Raw genomic sequence first — 16,287 nt, 5'->3', positions numbered from 1 at the left:
GTCCGAGTTGTAAGTCAAGAAAACAAAGAAATAAAGAGCTTAAGATCTAATTGCTATAATTGTTTATTGATTTTGTTATGTATAAATTAATTCCACAAGAAAAATTAATATAATTAAATTACAAGAGATTCTGCAATTGCCCAGTTTCTTTCTTTTTTTCTTCTAATTTTCCATTTGAAAAATTACTTTAGTCTGTCATTGTTAATAGCCCTGATAGGTTTCTATAGAAATGTTGGTTTACATGCCAAAATGTTTAGCCTGCAGATTGTTCAATCCACAATATGCAGATTTTAAATGTACTTCAGTTTCTGGTTTGTGTTTATGACTACAATGTATATTGTCTGTTGTCTCAGTCAGTTTTGTTGTCCATACAGTGTCGAAGTAAGCTGACAGAGAGACAGAAACTGGAAGCCAAGGACGCAAAGGTATGAAACGTGTTTTGCTTATGAATGTTTGAGTTATGTTGATGAACAATTTATTGGGTTTGAACAGTGTGCAAAGAAAACCACTTTTCGATCTTGCCCTCGCACAGTATTCTCACTAATAAATATTTGAAATGTGGGTGGCAAGATGTAACCTAGGCAGAAGATTGCACAGCAGCGATATTTTAAATACTCTTAAGTGGCCACCACAAATTTGAATTGGGTAGATGGAAACCAGGTGTAACTTCCAGTTATGTAACTTGGTAAAAGAAACAGGAAACCTAAACTACATGCACTCAGTGCTTACATGTACATGTATATTGGCAAGATAGGCTCTTGGGGCTATACTGTAGGTTGGAGCATCTTCAGGAGTAAATGTGTACGGGCTAGTGTTAGGCACATTTTCACAGTGACAGTATATGTCATGGTTAGGTTCTCTTGAAAATATGCGCTGGAAGAATTTTGTGAGGTTATCATAATTGAAGGGGTGAGTGCAAAACCATGCTAAGTGACGATTTGGGTGAAAAAAAAAATTTTTGCGAAAGGGCTTGAATTTTTGCATGTGGTCTTCAATGTAATAGAAAAACGTGGTCCTGTATTTTTCCTGCTGGGTTTTGCTTCGTTTATGAAGACACCACTAGGAAAACCGAGTGGTTTTTTTGCATACGCAATATCTCGCAAACGAAGTGAAGCTTAGCGGAAAAACTATGGGACATTGCCAAACATACCTAAACAAAACTACATGCGAAATTTGGAGCGTTTTCGACAAAGCTCACTTTTGATTAAAATACCTAACACCCTTTTCCCGCTGAGGCCTTCAAATAAACGAACCCGGGCCTTTGTTATGATAAACAGAGCCGATCCTTTGTTATAATAGCCAAGCCAAGCCTTTGTTATAAGTTAAAGTCTCGCCTTGGTTTATCATAACAAAGGATCAGCCCACCGCGACCGCAAGGACTTTGATTTCACTTAGAAAGCAGCAAAATGTCAATTTCATGCAACCTATAAGCTCAAAAATGTTGATTTTAGGTCAAAAAAGGTTTATATGTTGATTTCACGTTAACGCGTGATGGCAAGGATGTTGGTTTCACCTAGAAACCAGCAAAATGTCGATTTCATGCAGCGCATAAGCTCAATGATGTTGATTTCAGGTTTAAATAAGTTAAAATGTTGATTTCACGATAACTCATGACAGCAAGGATGTTGGTTTCACTTAGAAACCAGCAAAATGTCAATTTCACACAGCGCATAAGCTCAATGATGTTGATTTCAGGTCTAAATAGGTTAAAATGTTGATTTCACATTACCGCGTGACGGCAAGGATGTTGGTTTCACCTAGAAACCAACAAAATGTCGATTTCACACAGTGCATAAGCTCAATGATGTTGATTTCAGGTCTAAATAGGCTAAAATGTTGATTTCACGTTAACGCTTGTCGGCAAGGATGTTAGTTTCACTTAGAAAACAGCAAAATGGTAATTTCACGTAACGTATAAGCTCAATGATGTTGATTTCACGTGAAAATGCTCTATAAATAGGGCTGACAGATTAACAGATTAACCCTTCTGCGCAAGATACGGGTCTCCATACATCTGAATGTCCGCTGATCCCAGAAGCTCAAAACACTACAAATCATGCCGATTTGAAATAAAATCAATGCAACCTGGATCACAGATCTATGTTACAATCGATCGCTACTTGTTGGCCATTATTATGTTTAAACAGTCTAGTTACCAGTTCGAGAAACGTCCGCAGAACGTGATCAGAATGCATGCTGGGAAGGGTCTTTACACCTCTTGCGCAGGAAAACATGGCGGTCAATACAAGACAAATTTTAGAAGTCTAAAACCAGTTCTTGCTTTCCAAACTTTGATGCTAGCAACGCTTGGCAATTGGGCCACGACTCACCAGAGGGTATTTTTCTCGGGCAAGAACTGCTCTTGGACTTTGCTGCCTGGCTTGCTCTGACTTCAAACGCTGATAACACGATTGCGGTATATCAGCTGCCTTCGAAGTTTCAGAACACATTTTGATTCTTTAAAACGTGCTGATGACTTACAGGTTTATCGAGACTTTATGATGCCTCTCAACCACCAGGCAGGCATGCAAGGTACTTTAAAACAATGCTTAAGATATTAGTTGGCAGAGCTCTAATGCGGCACATCTCTTTTTTGTTTGATGTATTTTGTTTGACACTCGATCGATTCACATGTTGTGTTCATGTCACAATAACCGATGTAAACAATCTGTTCCCAGATTTCCGCTCTATATATGCTGTGAGATTTGATTTTGACCTCATACACTATAAACAGTCTGCCTGTTTGCTATTCAACAAAATAATAAACTCCTAAAGACATGGCTAGGAAAAGCCAAGTATTTTTGCATACGTTATAACTCAAAAACGAAGCAAAAACCAGTGACAAAAATACAGGGCCACGTTTTTCTATTACATTGAAGACCACATGCAAAAATTCAAGCCCTTTCACGAAAAATTTTTTTTTCACCCAAACCCTCACTTGGCATGGTTTTGCACTCACCCCTTCAATTACAACACACAGTCTCTTGTTGTGTACTTGTGACCATATTGACTGAAATGGCTGCACTGTAAAATGCCAGTGGAACTGGTGCAAATATTACAACAATGGGTACAAACAGAATATGGATTTGTATTATTTTGTAGCAGCCAAATGGAAAATGGGAAATCTAGTTAAAAATTCTGTGGCTACAGTATACTGCTCCTGGAAACATTCCAGTGGACTTGGCCAAGAAGTTATACTTTATTTACACCCCAACAAGAATTTGTGGAGAGTTTTTGTAAATGGAATATACACACACCCATGTAGAACTGTTCACCTGGCTGTTACTTGATGGATAAAGTCAAACTCACACTGTTTTAATTTTGCTTTATTTCTTCTTACTAGGCCAACTATCCATTGATGAAGAATTGCATGAAGTTTTATCAACAATACAAGGATCAATATGAATGTGAAAAAGGAAACACAAGACATGGAGCTCTGGCAAACATTCTGATTTGCTTGGAGAAAGCTGTTCAAGATGGTAATTATTTAAGAAATAGAAAACATGTACTGTGTTTCTATCGAGTCATAGAAACAAGAGTGGAAGTTTGGGAGAACGAGAAATGTTGTTTCCACAGCTTTTTCGAGTTCTCCCAAACTTTCACAAGTGTTTCTATAACTCGATAGAAACACGGAGAACATGTTTTCTATTTCTTTTAGGAAACACCGTAACAAAAAAATTAAAACTACTTGTTAACTTTGATTATCAAAATGTAAATTCTCTTCGCTCGCGCCACAATTATGTCAACAACTGGTACTAGTTCTGTGTTTCTATCAAGTTATAGAAACATGATTTTTAACCAATCAGCATGCGTATTTTCTTAGGGCTGTTTTTTAAGTATTCATACTAGATACAGTCTGTATAAACATGATTTATGAACCACGTGTTTTGTACTTCAGTTGTAAGCACAGCTACATAGGAAAGCAGGTAGAAACAATTGCCAATTCCCTCTACGAGATGCAAGCAGGGAACCATGGTAGTTGTATTCATTGAAACAAATATCCGCTCCAAGATGATGAATACAACTACCATGATTCTCTGCAGAAATTGATGAGAACTTTTCATGTTATTATTAAATTCAATAGACATTTCTCATTACCTATCTCAGAATGATCATCCAAGTAATTGAAAACATTTTGTTTCCTTTGTGGAGAATTTTGTGGTGTCAAAAGTGGAAACAGTTAGTTAAAATTGAATTGAATTGAATTTGAATTGATTTGAATTTTATTCTCTGTTACGTTACAAGAACCAGAATTGTAATGCCCTCTTAAGTTAAGATGTATCAGTTATCACCCAAATGCAAAGGCCTGTTGAGTAGAAGCAATATACCTGTGGGATGCATCTAAACTAAGGATAGCTCAGGTTTTTGAATATAATGTAATTCCTGAATGGGCAAAAGTGGGTGAAGGGAGAATTGTTAACATTGTTTGGTAGATGACGACTACTATGTGAAACTAAGTTATCTGCAACAAAAAATATTAAATTTTGACTTTTGATGACCTGCAGATCAAAAAGTTAGCGGCAAGTGTCAGGCAGAGTTATTTGATCTGAGGCAACAGCTGATGCAAGATTACTCCATCAATCCTGAGATTGTTGCACAGTGTGATGTGGAAATTCAAAAACGTTGTAGCAAAGGAGAAATGAAGGAAGGGAAGACCATCGACTGTTTAATGGACTTGGCAGAGGAAAATGAGGGAAAGGATGATGTCATTAGGCCACAGTGCTTGAAGGCTGTAAGTAATATGAAAAGAAAGGCTATTAAAAATCGTTTTTTGTGATCATGTTCATATAATAATAAGTTTCATTTAACAAAAAGCCTAAAGTAATAATTATAATAATTTTATTACTAACCTCACTGTAAAAGAAGAAAAGCACCAAACACCCAACAAGTAATCATAGTAATTAGACTGATTGTCAGGGTGCAATTCAGACTGTACTATTATTGTGAGAAACTTTGGTTACTCCTTGGATTGTACAACAAGTTCAATTACTGATAATCACCTCAGCAACAAATTTTGAGGTTAAGAAGTCTTTGAGAATGCCTCTTGAGTGAAAAAACTTGTGGTATATTCAAAATTCTAATTACATTAGTGCTGTCTTTGAATTGGAACCAATTAACTTAGAAACTAATATACTTCAAAACGACTTACGATATGTTGATATGTTGATATGTTGATATGTTGATATGTTGACATTTGCGGGTTGACAGATTGAGGAACTTTTGGAGGAAACTGGTGCTGGGAGTGATTACCGCATTGATCATACTTTGTACCAAGCATGTGAACCCGTTGTTCAGACTGTGTGTAAGGATAAAGGCAAAAAGGAAGGAGATGTAATGTAAGTCGTCAAGCTAACTAGCTCACTTACTTATTAAATGAATCAGTCAGTCAGTCTGTCTGTCTGTCTGTCTGTCAGTCAATCAATCTCTTTTTGAATACTTTTGTTCGCTCATTCTGTCATACTGTGAGGCCCTGTTGTGATGAAATTCTGACATGTCACATCATGTCTTCATGCCACACAGTATTGACACAGCGACTTGACGGTTGATGAACTGATGACAAACAACATGTCTTGTGTTGAAATTATGACAGCAATGTCCAGACCTTGCAAAATTGCAAAGTTAAAAGTTTGAAATTCAAATGGGGGAAATTCTGTAACCTTCTAACAGGACATCTACTCCATCAACAGACAAATTGGAATCAAATATGCACAAAGTTCAAATGTACGTGAACACTTCAGAACCTCAGCATTTAAATACGAGTAGATTTGATGGTGTTATTGTTGAGGTGAGGATAGTTCAGAAAAGAACTGTTACTGGCAGGGGACTGTCATTGAAACAATCTTAGCAGAAGTCATGTTCAGTGTCAATTGAATCAAAAGATTGCCTAACTCTGTTCAGATTGCTGAAATGATAGAAATGTCAGGTCCTATTCTTTTCAGAACTACTGTACCTTTACCTGGACAATCACACTGTACAAATTAATTACTGACATCATCTTCCTTGAACCAAATTGGTGCTTCAAAATGGTCATTATATGTACCAGGGTCAGGTTGTTCAAAGCCCGATTAAGCTAACCCAGGATAAGAGAGAATTTTGATTTCAATTTTGTAGTTTTTCAGCAAGGTGTTCTTTTTATATTTTTTGCCCTTCAGTTTTGAGCATGAGTAATCTCAAACTACACAGAACATAAGCGGTGGATAACATTTTTATAGAAGAAAAATTGTTACCCCGGTTAACTTTTAATCCTGGGTTAGTGTTAACGGGCTTTTGAACAACCCGGCCCTGGTACCAAAATGCAATATGATTTGGTTAACTTTGTAACAATGATGGTTGTCATGACAGCAATAAACTATGCAATCCTTTAAGGTCAGTAAGTTAGACACTTCATACATGTATGTGGAAGGCCACATGAACAAAGCTAGAAGTCATGAAGGCTTTAAGAAAGAGATTCTATCAGCACTAATGTACACTGTACATATAATTATACAACTTGTGAAATAACATGCAGTATATTGTTAATAATAATTATTTTGTCATCATTAAATATTAATTATTCACGTGCATTTTTGAATAACAGGGTTTTGTCATGTCTGATGGAGAATCTTCACACAGATAACATGATACCTGAGTGTGAGGAACAGTTATTGCACTTGGAATTTTTCATTGCAAGGGACATTGAGTAAGAATGCACTGTTTTGGCCCTTTAACTGGTTGTTGCAACGTAACTCTGTATCAGCTTAAAGGTGCACTATCAAGAGTGTGACCTTGAAAAGCCAAAACCTTAATTAAAGGTCTATTTTCACTCATTGAAACCTATTAAATAATGTTATAATGTTCTACAGTTGCAGTGAAAGTCACTATCAAATAAATATAAGTGTGCAGTTGAAGCTATAAATTAAAAGTGTCTTAATGGGTTTCACATGCACACTGTTGCAATGTCAAATTGGAAATCTGTGGTCATTGCGAAAAACTTATTTCATGATGCCATAAATTTAGGACTGCCACAATAATGCTGGAAAAATCACTGCATACATGATGGTGTCTCCTTAACCTATAGCCTGATTAAGCAAATGCCACTTTTTAGATGTTCATTTCTTCCCTATGAAAAAGGTTTATGAGACACAAGTCAAACCATGGACCTTTCCCCCAATGAGACTTCCACGCAGGAAGTCATGGTAGTTGTATTCATAATGTGCATGACATCTTTGAGACATTGCATACAACTATCATGATGATTCCCTGTGTGTGCATCTCGCAGAGTTTATGATACCCCTGGGTCAGGAATAGAATGACCACTAATATTTGTTGATAAAAATGATGGTAATGAAAATAAACAGCTGACTGTGTGTCACTGTGCAAAGGTATGTTAATCTGTGAAAATCATCTGTTTACCTTGTAAGTTGACTTAAGCAATGAAATCTGAGGAACTGATTGACTAGTGATGAAAAATGTTCCCTTGTTGAATGGGGTAAAACTTCATGAACTTTGAGTTACTAGTGTAGAAGCTAGGATTTTCTATTTCTTAGGGAGTGAAAATACTGTGTGATCGTTTCAGACTTGATCCTGTATTGAAGAAAGCTTGCCAAGATGATGTTAAGACCATCTGCAATGCTCCCAGCCTGGATGATCAAGACTCATACCCCAGCAGCCTCATTATATCATGTCTTTATAGGCATGTTGTCCTTGATACACAAACAAAGGTCAGAACAGTTTTTACTGCTTTCCTTTCCAACTGCTAATTTGCAAAAATCAATTTACAATTCGTGAAATGAATGCTTGTTTTGAGATTTTGTTAAGACGTCAAGACAGTGATTTCTTACTCTCCTTAGCTGTATTTTTTTAACAGGGTAATGATGCTGAGAACCTATTCTTGCATGTGTTTACAGATGCCCCTCCCTTCCCCTACTTGGTTAATAGGGACCTTAGCAAACCAAAACAGCAGTGGCAATAAGAGCATCAGAAAACAAAAGGTTTCATGAGCAGAACAACAGTCACACGTGTGCATTGTCCATCTCTGTAGATTTCTTAGCCTTCTTCTGCAAAACAGAACATGAAATGTTCGTTGTATTCTGAGAACATGAATCGTGACAGTTAATTGTTCATTTTTCTTTCTGGAATTGATCACCATCGTAGTATAGTCAGCTGGAACCTGTTTTAATACTACTAGACATGCAGAACGCATCTAAATCTTATTAACGTTGTCTTTAGGTTTGTGATTGTTATTGCTAAATTTCCCCTTTAACTTCTGGCCAATAGTTCTCTCCTCTGCTTTAAAGCAAGTCCTTGTGGAAAAAAAAAGGTTAATCTGATAGTATATTTCCATGATTAATATTTGAAAATGAATTTAAGCAAAGGTGGAAAGAAGTTCAGAAAGACCTATTAATTATTGTTACCTGTTGTGCAGGTTTCACCCAAATGTGCTGCTCATGTGCAGCGTGTGATGCATCAAAGAGCTGTTGATGTCCATCTGATGCCTGAAATACAAACAGCTTGTGTACAGGATCTTGCAAAACACTGCAGTGAACAACTTGGAAAAGGAGAGGTAATAGACCTAAACAAGAACACTATCAGAACATTGTGGAAGGAATTTAGCCTGTGCAGTTCATGGTATTCTGGGAAAAATGACAGGGCAGGGTGTAAACAAGAGAGGACAGAGTAAAACCTCAAAAATACTTATGGAGAATGACAAGTGTACCACCTCTCCCCTCCTAAAGAAACCCTCAATCAAGGAAGACAACTTGTCAGCTGGAAAATAGAATTTTCATTTTTAGGAATTTGAGGCCATTTGGTTTAGTTAGAATTTTGAGTTGGAGTGGTTGTTTCAAGACAGTTTTGGTCCAGTGTCTTAAAAAACCATTATAACCAGTTATTATATATATCTTGTTTACCAAGCGTCAGTGCTGTGTTGGGAGAGTATCAGCCAGAAGTCTTTAAAAAAAGACCAAGGGCCAATATTTCCCAGTATGGTCCCTAGCAAGCTTGGTTAATAAGACATTAACAATCACCCTTCATATCGCTTTATGCTTGGGTATAAAAGCAGCAATGTATAGACAACACTGCATAACACAGTCATGCTGTTGTCATGGTATTGTCATGTTGGGCATATATTTATTCTGCAAGGAATGAGATTGTTTTGCAGGCTTCACAGGCAAGATTTGTGGACAGGCACTTACATTTATTTGATATAGTTAAATGGAATTTGATATAGTTAACGACTAGGAGCTAGTCTGGTCAGCAACGTTTTTGTAGGCGTTTGTTAGCGTCTTGGCCGTCTGTTAGCATTTGTTAAGCGTTTATTGCGTTCTATAGCGTTTTGCAGCAGTCATATGGCTGTGGGAGCCCTGGGGCTGACATTGTCCAGTGGTACTCTTGGTTAGTACGTGCGTTGTCGTCTCATGCGCTTGCAGTGTGTTCGTTGCTCTGTTAGCGTGGTGTTGTCGGTTGAATTATAGTAGTTTAGTGGTTCTCGGCATTCCCTCCCTATTCCCCCTTTTTTTTCAGCAATTTTTTTTTTCCACTTAGCTATCTGGTCCGAGTGTGACGGGTGCCTGAAAGTGGCCTGGCACGGGGGGCTCGTGGCTCAGTTGCCGGTTTGGCAGGCCAGTCGGGTCTTTTAGCGCCTGGGGATGTGACTGCGGTTGCAGCCCCCGGGCTTTGTAGGCACCTTCCCTCCACTAGCGACTTGGGCGTTAATTGCTGTTTTGGCCTTGCTTTATAGGAGATTCAGTGTTTGCAGGAGAAATTTAACAACCTGACCACTAAATGCAGTGACGTCATTAGTGCATTCACAGAGGAGGAAGGCGAGGTTAGTTATCTCCATTACCAAATTCCTCTTACTGCCTCCCATACCCCATCCCAGTGTGTTTAATGTTAGCTACTGAGAGTTTGGTGGTCTCTAGTCTCTTGACCCTGTGGCTCCTATGAGGAGCATAGGGCATCCACGAAAGCGCACTATTTGGAATGATCTTGGGCTAGTCTAGCAAATTTCTGCCAATCAGATCTAGATTGACGTAGTTCTTGGTCCACTGATCATTTCCTGGTCAGTTTGGGGTGACCCGTTTCCTCCTGGCCTGCGGGTTCCAAAATAGCACTTGCCTTGTCACATAGTCCTGAGGTTTCCTGAGCATATGCCTAATCCACCACCTCTTTCTTCTGCGTATTTGGCTAGACATCCTTTCCTGGTCAATGGTAATCTCCCACAGGTCTTCATTGCGGATTACCAAAGGCCATCTGATTCCTAAGGATAAAGGTGGTAAATCAGAAATATATCCTAGCTGATGAATAACACTGATCTTGTCAAATGTTTACTCGCAATTGAAGGCTTTCATGCAAAAAGGGCTTGTATAGCTTGTTGGACTGATTTTTATTTTTTGCAGGATCAAGCTAATTTTTGGCAGACTGACTTGTTTTGACGTGAAAAGCATCATTGTGTAATTGTTTTTGTTGATTTGCACTTCGCTTTCGAGGAATAATGTAGGCAAAAAAACTCAGTTTTTCAAGCGGCATCTTTTGGAGTGAATCCTTCGAAAGTGGATTTTGACATGACACGATCTTAAACGGTTACTTTTAGCAGCTTCAACAGCATGATTTTTTTTAAATAGATGTTTTGATTTCTGAAAGAAGTAGAGAAATAGAGCGGAAAAAAAAAATCGCTGGACCTTGTATCGAACTGGTATCACAACAAAACAACCTTGAATCCGGCCCATTTAGCGCCTTATTTGCTTGGGCTAACAAAGCAAATAAATAATAAATAAATAATAGCGAATATTCATACAGGATAGCCCTTCAGTGCAAGAGTACTGTTATCAAAGGGGTCCTGTCTAAATAACATAATATAAGGATAAAAACTAAACTAAGTTAAGAATGACTTCGTAAATTATTAACTACACTATACATAAAATTGATCTAAAGACTCCCAGTAATTAGAGGGTAGCGTAATATGAATAATAAAACTAGGAGCAAATGCCACGCTTCGGTGACTTCATCGTTTAGCAAAACAAAAGGTTTCTTTTGTTTTTCGTTCAACAAAAGATCTCCAAAAGATACCCTTGGAAAACTGATTCTTTTGCACACATTATTTCTCAAAAACGAAGTGCAAATCAACAAAAACAATTACGCAATTATGCTTTTCATGTCAACACAAGTCAGTCTGCCAAAAATTAGCTCAGTCTGGCAAAAAAATAAAAATCGGCCCAAAAAGCTACACACACCCTTTTTGCACGAAAGCCTTCAATTGTAATGAATAATCAGGTTTCTTTAAGGGTTGGGCACGGTACAAATTTACTGGTTGTGAGGATGATTTTTCCCGCCTGGTTTGACCATCTAGAGGAACGTTTTTCTAATAGAACTTCAGTTCAAAATGTTTTGCCCTACTGTGAAAACCAGTTGCCCTCCTGTTTGAAATGTTGAATGAAACACCTGATTACTGAAGGAGAAGTTAAATATATATCCATCATGTTACAGAAAAGGCTGAAATTTATTAGCTGATCATTTAAAAAGTTATTGCCGGTTTCTTAACAGGATTATAAGCTTGACAGAACTCTGGTGCGTGCTTGCTCTGGTATGGTTACAAAGTTCTGTGAGGTAATTTCAGGTTGTAGCATTAAATTTATTTGTCTAAATTTTTCTGTGCTCGGTGCATACTTACAAGAAACTCTGGCCTTGAAGGATTGTCTCTTGGCCATGAGGAGATACATATTAAACATTTTATGAGAAAATAGAAGTAGAAGTTGTTACATTCATCATACTTCAATGTTGATGTTATATAGATACACAAACTGTTGCGGCAAACGTTTGTTCATTAACACTAACACCGTCTGTTGGTACGGGTGAACAAAACACTGCATGCTTGAATTTAAGTCTTAACTAATTTAATTCAAATCGGCCGTGTCAGTTAGTTGTCGTTCAGCAGTCGCAGAGCTCAGACTAGAAAGAGTACGTTTAGTTGCTGCATTTTCATTTCGGTTTTTGTAATAGTTGTAGAATTTTGTATCATCGAAACACGAGCAATTGTTCATGGGGATGTTGTGTTTTGACTTGATAGGATATTGTTACCCATGGGAACACAGAAGGAGTTCTGCCTTGCTTGGTTGAACACAAAAATGATCAAGGGATGGATGAGAAGTGTCATGCTGCAATTGAGCACTGGCAACTTGTAAGTTGGGAAAACCTTAAATTAAAAAGGATTTAATGCTGTTTTTCTGAAGGGATGGGGGGATGGTGTGCTCCTAGTTGCATAATTGTGTGCCTGTTAAACACCACAGGACACCTGATGCGGACTTATCCCCCTCCCTTAAGAATTATTTTTACCAGCTTGATTATCTTATTTAAAACTAATACTGTAAATCCCAGTCTTACAGTATTTCTGTAATTTAAATTTCTCCAAACTGTGAGTGGTTATAAACATATTAAGATAGAGCTTTTTGCAAAGTCGGAAAAAAAAACAAAAAAACAAAAAAACAAAAAAACATGTAGGTGGGGTTCAGAGGCATTTCAAACTTACGAAAATTTAAATTTAAACTTTGCAAAAAGTTGCATGTTAACAGGTCCATCGCAATTTCATAATAAGAACTGGGTTTCACTGAGCTTTTTTTAATTATTAACACTCAAAGCTAAAATTAAGGGTGTTTTTTGACAGGTTTTATTATTGCTGTCGTAACCTATTTTATCTAAAAGATGACTACAACTTGTTCACCAATGATTGGGCATTTGTGCAAACAAATGTTCTAACATCACTTAGATAAAGTGTCAGAGTATAACGGCTGGAAACCATTACGAGCCACCGTAAATTGCAAATGTGACTGTGAGGTTTATTTCTGTGCATTACATTCTCTGTCTGTATTTTATATACCGTTGAAGGTCCACTTACAGATGCCTCCCATAAGCAAATGCTAACCCTAACTCTAACGCATACAAACAGAGTTCATTTTTATCTTGTAGGCCAGCACCTTTCCTAGCCAAAAACTTTACGTTTTCAAGGGTGTCCACTTGTGGGGTTTTCACTGTTGGTGTATATGATCCATTGATATTTTTCATTTGTTCAGTGTTTTTACTTTTCTTTCCTTGTTAGGTTGAAATGAAGAATTTTAAGTTTTCTCCTCAATTTAAAAAAGCCTGCCAAGAGGATGCTAAAAGGCACTGCATGGATTCAAAGAGCAAGTGAGAATTGAACTCAAGCCACGACTTTTGACCTTTAATTGATTATCAATAACATTAATGGGTAAACTTTGGGTAATCAATTGAGAAATCAGTTGTATTGCCTGATATACTATCCAGTTTTTAACAATCCTGGGCTCCGACACTTTTTTCTTTCTTTTTTGTGAGTGTACAAACCCTTATACTAACCATGTTTAAATTCTGAATTTTTTATCATGTAGTCTTAATTTTACGCAGGGCCCCTTTTGATACCAGCCTATGGCTGATGGGACTACCATGCTTAAATAAAGATGGCTCGACTTGACTTGACTTGTTTGTGTCGAATGTTTCTTTCAGGCATGATCTAATTGTTTGTTTGAGTAAAGCCATCCGTGATGCCGTTATTCAAGAAAAGGAACACTCTATTTCTGATAAATGTCGTAAGCAACTGAGAGTCGAGAAGGAGGAAGAGGCAAGTCAGATTTGATTTTTGGGGGGTCCAGGAATTCGGTTATTTGCTACTCACGGAGAGTGGGGGAGGGTTGTTGCATTGGACAAACCCATGAATTTAATAGTTGAGAAAACCCTTTTATGAACAAGCATCCCCCATCTAGGGCGTAGTAGAGATAATCTGAGTTTCTTGTTGCCCAGTACCCTGACAGTATGGGGTACTTGGCCTGATGTAGTCTTTAAACTACCATCAAGAAGTTGATCATAAATTTGGTAATGATGATGATGATAACAATTATAATAATGTTTGATAATTTGCAATGTATTATTTGCTTTCAGTCTGAAGATATCCTGTTTGATCCTGTGATGCTTACGTCGTGCATTAAAGACATAAAAGCCTTTTGCAGTGACGTTACTTATGGTCAAGCTAAGGTAAGTTTTGCGCATGTCTGAGCATCACTGTTGCTGCATACTTCATTGACCCAATCAATCATTTTTTTTTTTGTATTTTGCAAGAATAAACTACAGCCAAAGTAGATATTTGTTACAAAAGGACAGACAGACAGACAGACAGAAGACAAAACAGAAACTGACTTATTGACTGACTGACTGATTGACTGACTGAGTGACTGACTGACTGACTGACTGACTGACTGATTGACTGACTGACTGATTGACTGATTGACAGACTTAATGACTGATTGACTGCCGATTGATTGATGTTTCTTGAAATTTTCTCTTGTGCAGGTTTTAGAGTGCCTTAAGGATAACGAATTCAAGTTATCACCGAAATGTAAAGACACCCTCTTCAAACGTGAGGTAGGAAAGGAGTGGATGTTATCAGCGAAATGGTGCTGTATTAGAACAGTTTATTTCACAACTTACCTAATCTTCAATAGCTCTTTGCTGAATAAAACAAATTGTAATGTGGAACTCTAATTCTGCTCACTTCTCGATCCGTTTTTAGCTTAGTTTATGTGTTTGTGAAAGTTTGCACATGCTAATACAGTCAACTCTCGTTATAGCCGACACGCCCGGGGACGTCGCTTAGTGTCCTTAACAGCGAGAGTCCGTAATAGCGGTGTTTGAGATAAAGAGTTCCCTTAACATGGAATAAATAACATAGACAATGTCTGTGAAGTTATTTTAAATCTTTTATGTGGTAAAGAATTGATATGAAAATAAACATTCCAGAGGTCTTTTGAAGTGTATTTTGACAAATGATGAACAGCAGACTGTAATTTTACATAATTATGTTATATGAGAAGTACGTGGTGTTTGCTTTATCGAGAGTCAAAACAATAAAATTGTCATTTTGGTACCACGAAAGCGTTCGTAATTCCGTAATAGCGAGAGTAGTTGACTGTATGTAGAACTGTTTTTAAGGCGTGCGTGAAGGTTTGAGAGATCCTTGATTGAGATCAGAGAGTCTAAGCATTCAAGCCATTTTTGTGTACATGCTCCTGGATCAAGCTTTCCTGCTTTGAGACCTGGCTGGGATTATTGTGCTGAGTTCTTGGGCAAGACTCTTTACTCTCGCAGTGTCTTTCTTCAATCAGGTGTATAAATGGGTACTGGCAAATTCCGTGTTGGAGGTAACCCTGCAGTGGTCTTGTGTGGGAGCATCAGTATTACTAGTCACTTCATGCTACAGAATCTGGAAGAATCTGGAGCCACTAGGCTATAATACAGACTTTACCAACCAAGAATACAACACAAGGGTGTGGGTTTTTCGCCTGACCCTGGCAAAGTACAAACCTGTACCTCTCAATCCAGATGCTAAATGTCTGGCCACTATACATCCTGCCATTTCAAGTGTCACTGATTCTTTGTCGAGCGGCTGAATGTAATAACAGTCCTTGTTTGCGTTCCTTTTCATTTCAGGAGGAAGAGATGCAAGACCCTGAGCTGGATTACAAACTGAGACGATCTTGTAAGAAAATGATCAAGGTATGTCTGTCTGTCTGTCTTTCTGTTTGTCCGACTGTCTGTTAGTTTGTAAAGTGCAACAGTATTAACCTTGGCAACTTTCAATATTGAGCAAGTATGGACAAAGTAATTTTGAAGCCAGCAGTGAAACTAAGCTCAAACTAATTTCGAAGCCATGACTTGAGTAATAAAAGTAATTTTGACCTGTTACTGATTTTTAAACTTCTTGAAAACCATTTCCGTCTTGAAAACTTACTTTCTTCAAAACTTATCTAGGTATATGAACAATGTTGGGGTAGGGGTTGTGTCTTAAGAGTGCTGTAGTCAGAAGCCAGTTGCCCTCCAAGAGACTTGGAGGTTTGCTGGTATGGCACTGAAACGTTGTTTCGCTTGACACCCGCAACTTGATGTTTTATGCAAGTGCACTGTATTAAGCCAAGTTTTTTACCAATCAGCGGGTCAGATTCTTGTATTCACCTCTGGAAGTCTTACTCAAAGTTACTCAAAGTTAGTACAAAGCATTTTCACTCGAAGTCACGGTCGCTATCTTGATGTACGCAAACAATGCGATTTTTTTTCCTGTGATATGAGTTCTTATCTTATGCAAAACTTTCCTATAGTTTTAGAACACCAATTTGTGCAGTGAAAACGCCTCTATTCATGCTTGTAGGGGGATATTTCTCCCAGTTTTCTTTGCCTTACGAAGTTATCTCTATAATCAATCAGCCATTGCTTCTTGTAATAATGTATGGTAGAACTGCATTGTACAATATA

At 37.7% G+C, this 16,287-nt stretch overlaps 1 protein-coding gene across 3 annotated transcripts in view; it reads left to right on the top strand.

Annotated features, from left to right (window-relative positions):
- The window catches only part of LOC145466635 (Golgi apparatus protein 1-like), a 29,143-nt gene that overhangs the window by 5,226 nt on the left and 7,630 nt on the right, over positions 1-16,287 (top strand). For all 3 annotated transcript variants that reach the window (XM_081450348.1, XM_081450347.1, XM_081450346.1), the window contains 15 exons: positions 375-425; positions 3,344-3,479; positions 4,506-4,732; positions 5,209-5,336; positions 6,578-6,679; positions 7,556-7,700; positions 8,405-8,542; positions 9,719-9,805; positions 11,521-11,583; positions 12,044-12,154; positions 13,070-13,158; positions 13,492-13,606; positions 13,924-14,016; positions 14,332-14,403; positions 15,469-15,534. In XM_081450348.1, the coding sequence (XP_081306474.1) occupies positions 375-425; positions 3,344-3,479; positions 4,506-4,732; positions 5,209-5,336; positions 6,578-6,679; positions 7,556-7,700; positions 8,405-8,542; positions 9,719-9,805; positions 11,521-11,583; positions 12,044-12,154; positions 13,070-13,158; positions 13,492-13,606; positions 13,924-14,016; positions 14,332-14,403; positions 15,469-15,534 (1,623 nt within the window). The remainder of the gene's footprint in view (positions 1-374; positions 426-3,343; positions 3,480-4,505; positions 4,733-5,208; positions 5,337-6,577; positions 6,680-7,555; positions 7,701-8,404; positions 8,543-9,718; positions 9,806-11,520; positions 11,584-12,043; positions 12,155-13,069; positions 13,159-13,491; positions 13,607-13,923; positions 14,017-14,331; positions 14,404-15,468; positions 15,535-16,287) is intronic.

Source organism: Orbicella franksi, chromosome 13 (genome assembly GCF_964199315.1).
Source record: "Orbicella franksi chromosome 13, jaOrbFran1.1, whole genome shotgun sequence".
NCBI classification, from domain to species: Eukaryota; Metazoa; Cnidaria; class Anthozoa; order Scleractinia; family Merulinidae; genus Orbicella; species Orbicella franksi.
Note: the sequence above shows the minus strand (reverse complement) of the source record. Positions and strands in the feature narration are given on the sequence as shown.